Source organism: Carlito syrichta, unplaced genomic scaffold (assembly GCF_000164805.1).
Source record: "Carlito syrichta isolate Samal-C Ts95f unplaced genomic scaffold, Tarsius_syrichta-2.0.1 Scaffold316474, whole genome shotgun sequence".
Lineage (NCBI taxonomy): Eukaryota > Metazoa > Chordata > Mammalia > Primates > Tarsiidae > Carlito > Carlito syrichta.
This window is the reverse complement of record NW_007260570.1, coordinates 429,987-434,813: the sequence shown is the minus strand read 5'-3', so window position 1 is coordinate 434,813 and position 4,827 is coordinate 429,987. Positions and strand designations below refer to the sequence as shown.

Here is a 4,827-nt window from a genome sequence, read left to right as displayed (position 1 = left end):
GCCCCCCACGACCCGCGCGCGCCTTCTTCATTCGACTGTGCGAGCGCCCCCCGCCCTTGACCCTCCCTCCACCGCCCACACCCGCAGTGACGCCCCTTCCGCTAAATTTCTCTTTCTCGCAGCGCCTGCGCGCTGTCACCTTACGGCGGAACTACTCCGGCGACGCCTGCGCCTTGATGCATTTGGCGCTGGGGAAGGGAAAAGGGGGACTGCAGAATGCGTCACACCCGGAAGCAGAGAGCCGGAAGTGGGGTTGGACCGGTTATCCCCAGGGGTGGGGAAGCGGAGGCCCAGGAGGAGGGGGAAAAAGAAGGCGGAGGATCCTGGCTACTACTCTGCATTCGATACCGTTTCTCTTAGACCGCAGAGACACAGAAAAAGGGAAGGGTGTCTCATTCTCCTTCCTCCCCTCCTCCCTCTCCTCAGCCTTAGCCATGGCCGAAGCTGGGGCCGGACTGAGTGAGACCGTCACTGAGACAACGGTTACCGTGACAACCGAGCCCGTGAGAAAGGCGGGGGGTGGGGGGGCGGTCCTGTTTAGGGGTCTGGGAGAAACCGGGAGGGAGGGGACAGGCTTAGGGGAGTTGCTGGAGGGGCTGGGCCTGGGGATATGGGAGGTGTGGGGTTGAATATCTGGGACTGGGAGAATCGCGGGGTATTGGGAACTGTTTGGAGTGGCAGAGATGGTGCAGGAGGTTGGTCAAGGGACAGTTAGGATATAGGTGATGCTGCATGGGGTGGTGGTGTGTATAAGTAATGAATGAATAGAAAATTGGCGATTAGGGAGCATTGAAGGTGTTGAGAGGAAATGAGAGGCGATGTAAGAAAGTAAGGTTAGAGGCCAGCTTATCCATAAATATTATCAATACTTACAATAAATGCTTGTTGAATGGATGGATGTAAAAGGAAATAGAGGGAATGAGGAAACAAGAAAAGGAGATGAAGACAGTATTTTGAAAAATCAGAGGGGAGATGTAAGTTGAGAAACAAGTAGCATTTTTGCAAAAACAGGTTAAGTTTGCTTTCAAAGGGAGAAGGTTGCATTGAGCTTAATAACCTCTGGATAAGGGAGTTTAGTAATTTGTAATTTAGTAGTAGTTGTTCCCAGAGATGCCACAATGTCAGAGAATAGGTGAATAAGAAGGAGGGAGGGCTGAACTGGAGAATGAGAGAGGAGAGAATAAAGGTCTTTTAAAAAAAAAATCAGAAAAAGAATAGAGGATCTGGAAAAAGAAGGGGAGAACAAAGATTAGGTGCTGGGTACTGAGAAAATAAGTTTTCTTAGATAATTTTTTAAAATTATAAAGATATGGGGTACGATTCAGGGTTAGGTATACAAACGTTGATTATGGAGGTACCCTTGTTGATGAGGTATGCCTCTCCCTCCCCTAGCAGTTTCCCTCACTGCCATTCCCACCTCCCAAAGATAATTTTCATGTATTAATACTACCAAGGATGATTTGGGGAGGAAGATGGAAAAACAGCGGGAATTATATTTTCCTTTGAAGATTTTCTAGGAGCTTCCCTAGGTTAGGAATTGGGTCTTCTCTACAGGTGGTTATCAAGCACAGGGAATAATACCTATTAGTATTCAAGGGTCTCCCTAAGGTCAAAGGCCTGTTTTATTCATCTTCTCTCAGCACTCACTTCCTCTGGTGCTATGCCTATGGTACTGATTGAGCTGGGTAATAGAAAGGAGGAGGTCCTCTGTGAGGGAGTGAGAAAAGTCAGTAGGAGGAGACTAGGTAGGTATGCCCATCCCTGTCAACCTTCTAGGAGAACCGGAGCCTAACCATCAAGCTTCGGAAACGGAAACCAGAGAAAAAGGTTGAATGGACTAGTGACACTGTGGACAATGAACACATGGGGCGCCGCTCATCAAAGTGTGAGTAATTATTAGCCCACAATAGCCCTGGAGTTCTGGCTCCCTTCTGCATATCTTGTATCTAGTCACATCTACTAGCCTTCCAAAAGCCCCCAGATGTTCATAATTCTGTCACTTTCTTGGTGGTTCTTTTTCACTACGGAAAGAAGCTTAAAGTTAGAGGGAATGAGGTAGGGAGGGGCTAGAATGGGGATGTTCCAAGACCTAGTAAGAGGCTTCACAGATAGGAGAAGTGGGGTTTCAGATTCTTGGATCTTTAAAATGACAAGGGGTTTGGGTGCCTGAGTCCAGGGCGTGGGCCTGGGGAAGCTGAATCTTAGAAGGTAGGAGGAGACAATGGTGGAAATAGGAATGTTCACTGAGATTGAGTGGGAATGGAACTGACTATACGTTTTACTCTTCCTCCTTTTTAACTGGGCTCCTCCCTCCAAATCTAGGCTGCTGTATTTATGAGAAACCTCGGGCCTTTGGCGAGAGCTCCACGGAGAGTGATGAGGAGGAAGAGGAGGGCTGTGGTCATACACATTGTGTACGAGGCCACCGCAAAGGACGGCGTCATGCAACCCTGGGACCGACCCCCACCACCCCTCCCCAGCCTCCTGATCCCTCCCAACCCCCTCCAGGGCCAATGCAGCACTAAATTCCTCTCTCCCTCACCATTCCTGTGTCTGTCTGGCCCTGAATGTGTCCATGTGGCTACTTCTCCAGCCCCTACCTTTCCTCTCCTCTGCGTGATAGAAGGAAGAGGAAGAGGAGGTGGACAGAGATCTGGAATTCTGACTTGCTGCTATTTCAGAACCCAGGCTTCTGGGTTCCCCCAGTTCTCATTTTCTCCTCCCTCAAATTCTCCTCTCTCCAGAGACCCAGGCGTCTTGGTCCCAGTCTCTTCCTTTTGTTCTCACTGCCAAACTGCCTATCCTGGGATCTAGTTATCTTGGCCCCCTGCACTCTCAACTTGAGTAGCAAACACTTAAATTGGATTTTCAGCAGTCGCAGCTTTCACTGCCAGAGTCCCAGACAGATTCCAGGCAATCTCACCTCAGCTATGCTTGTTAATCCTGGTTTAGAGCTCTTCCACTAAGGTATTTAATCCTAATTCTTAAGTCCTTGCCTGTGGGTTATGGGATCTCATAGGAGACCCCAGGCCTTTCAGCCCTTCTCCTCCTTTCTACCTTCCTTATGCTCTCAAGAGAAGTTAGGAGAGAGGTCTTTGTTGTTCTCACCTCTAACAGAAAATGGAACAAGAAATAGTCGTATACTTTCTCCATACCCTTATGTGATCTGGGATTTCTGACAATGCTGACTTGGTCACTTAGAGCCAACTATTTCCTCAACTTTTGGTCTTTCAGCTTCACAGACAGATCCAGCATAGTCCCAGGGGTCTGGGTTCCTGGGAGAGGAAGGAAAATGGAGGAGCAATGAGATGGGGGTATGTCCCCTAGCTACTCTTGTACCCCTTCCTTCCTAGGCTTTGATGTCTCTGCCAACCTGAATGTCCAGCTCTCTCACCCCTTACTGGGATCTGGTTATAATTTTCCAGTCCTCTTGCCATGCAGTTGCAGAGATCAGTTTAATCCATACCACCACTGAGATCTCATTTATTGCCACAGATGCACAAAATAAATAACCCAACATCACAAAACGTGTTAAATATGGGCCCATTTATACATACGAGGAAAGATGTGACACTATATACAAGGATGAGTTTTGGAATGTCTGAGCTATTCCCAGGTTGAGGAGAGGAGAGGTAGCACCAGTGGTTCCTTTCTGTGAGTATGTTCAGGGGGAAGTTTGATGGGTTGGTGGGGGGTTGTTTTAGTTGGAGTCCCACTCTGTCACCCAGGCTGGAGTATAGTAGCACACTCAATGGCTACTGCAGCCTCGACCTGCTGGGCTCAGGCAATCCTTCCGCCTCAGCCTTCAAGTAGCTGGAACCATAGGCGTGCACCGTCAGATCCAGCTAATTTTTCTTGAGTTATTGTAGAGATGAAGTCTCTCTAAGTTGCCCAGGCTGGTCTTGAACCTGTGGTCTTAGGCAGTCCTCTCACCTCAGCCTCCCAAAGTGCTGGGATTATAGGCGTGAGCCACTGTGCCAGGCCACAGGGAGAAATTTAAAGAAGGTTCGTGTGAAAAAAGTTTGAGAATAGAATGCAATCCAGGAGGGTGGATTAGAACTAGTTGTCCCTGCCCACCACCCCCGAAAAGGGGTTATCAAGCTTCCTAGAGGGCCATGGTGCCCAGGCCAGAGTCAGGCCTCTTGCTTTAGAAGGAATCTTTTGTTTCTCCTAAGGAGAAACCGCGTGGACAGGGCAGGAAAGCCCCAGTCTTAGAACTGTGGAAAAGATCCTGAACCCTCTGGAGATAGGAAAGGCAAAGATGGGAGATATTTGCCTAGCAAGGCCTCTATGTAGTAAACACGGGTAGTTTACCAATACTGATGGCCAGATTCAGGCCTGGAATAGTATAGAAGGGGGGAAATCAGTTGGGAAGTGCTGGGGTGAAAGTGAGGGAGAAAATACATCCGACAGGGAGGGAGCCGGAATGGATTTGGCTTTGGACATGAATGTGGAAACCTAGAGGCACATTAAGGTCTTATTTTGGAGGAATAGAGAATGTGGGTTGATGGGGGGTGCTTATGAGTACTCCTGGAATAAGTGGGATTTCCCACCCAAGAGGAAGCAGCCTCACTGAGGCGGGTGGCCGGGCCAAAATTGAATGGGGGTTGGGGGCGAGACTCAACTTTCCCCTGGCACAATGCGGAGCGGGGCGCGGGGGTCGCGGGTGCAGAACAGCGGGAAGATGCGCTCCCCTAGAGGCCCAGGCGCCTGGAAGGCGAAAAGCAGGTCCAGGGAGCGGCCGTCGTAGAAGGCCACGCGGCCCCTTTCCCAGTCCAAGTCCACGCGAATGCGCCGCGGCGGGGGGCCAGCGCCGCCCAGCAGGGT

General features: G+C 49.9%; 2 protein-coding genes across 2 annotated transcripts in view; one reads left to right on the top strand and one right to left on the bottom strand.

Annotated features, from left to right (window-relative positions):
• Positions 1 to 117: 117 nt before the first annotated feature.
• PPP1R11 (protein phosphatase 1 regulatory inhibitor subunit 11) lies at positions 118 to 3,527 on the top strand. Its single transcript, XM_008074507.2, has 3 exons — positions 118 to 503; positions 1,777 to 1,885; positions 2,323 to 3,527. The coding sequence occupies exons 1-3, from the start codon at positions 177 to 179 to the stop codon at positions 2,523 to 2,525; spliced, it is 639 nt and encodes a 212-aa protein (XP_008072698.2). The 5' UTR covers positions 118 to 176; the 3' UTR covers positions 2,526 to 3,527.
• Positions 3,528 to 4,620: 1,093 nt separating this feature from the next.
• Positions 4,621 to 4,827, bottom strand: part of RNF39 (ring finger protein 39) — a 4,226-nt gene continuing 4,019 nt past the window's right edge. The window contains 1 exon segment of the mRNA XM_021707266.1: positions 4,621 to 4,821. Coding sequence (XP_021562941.1) covers positions 4,621 to 4,821 — 201 coding nt within the window.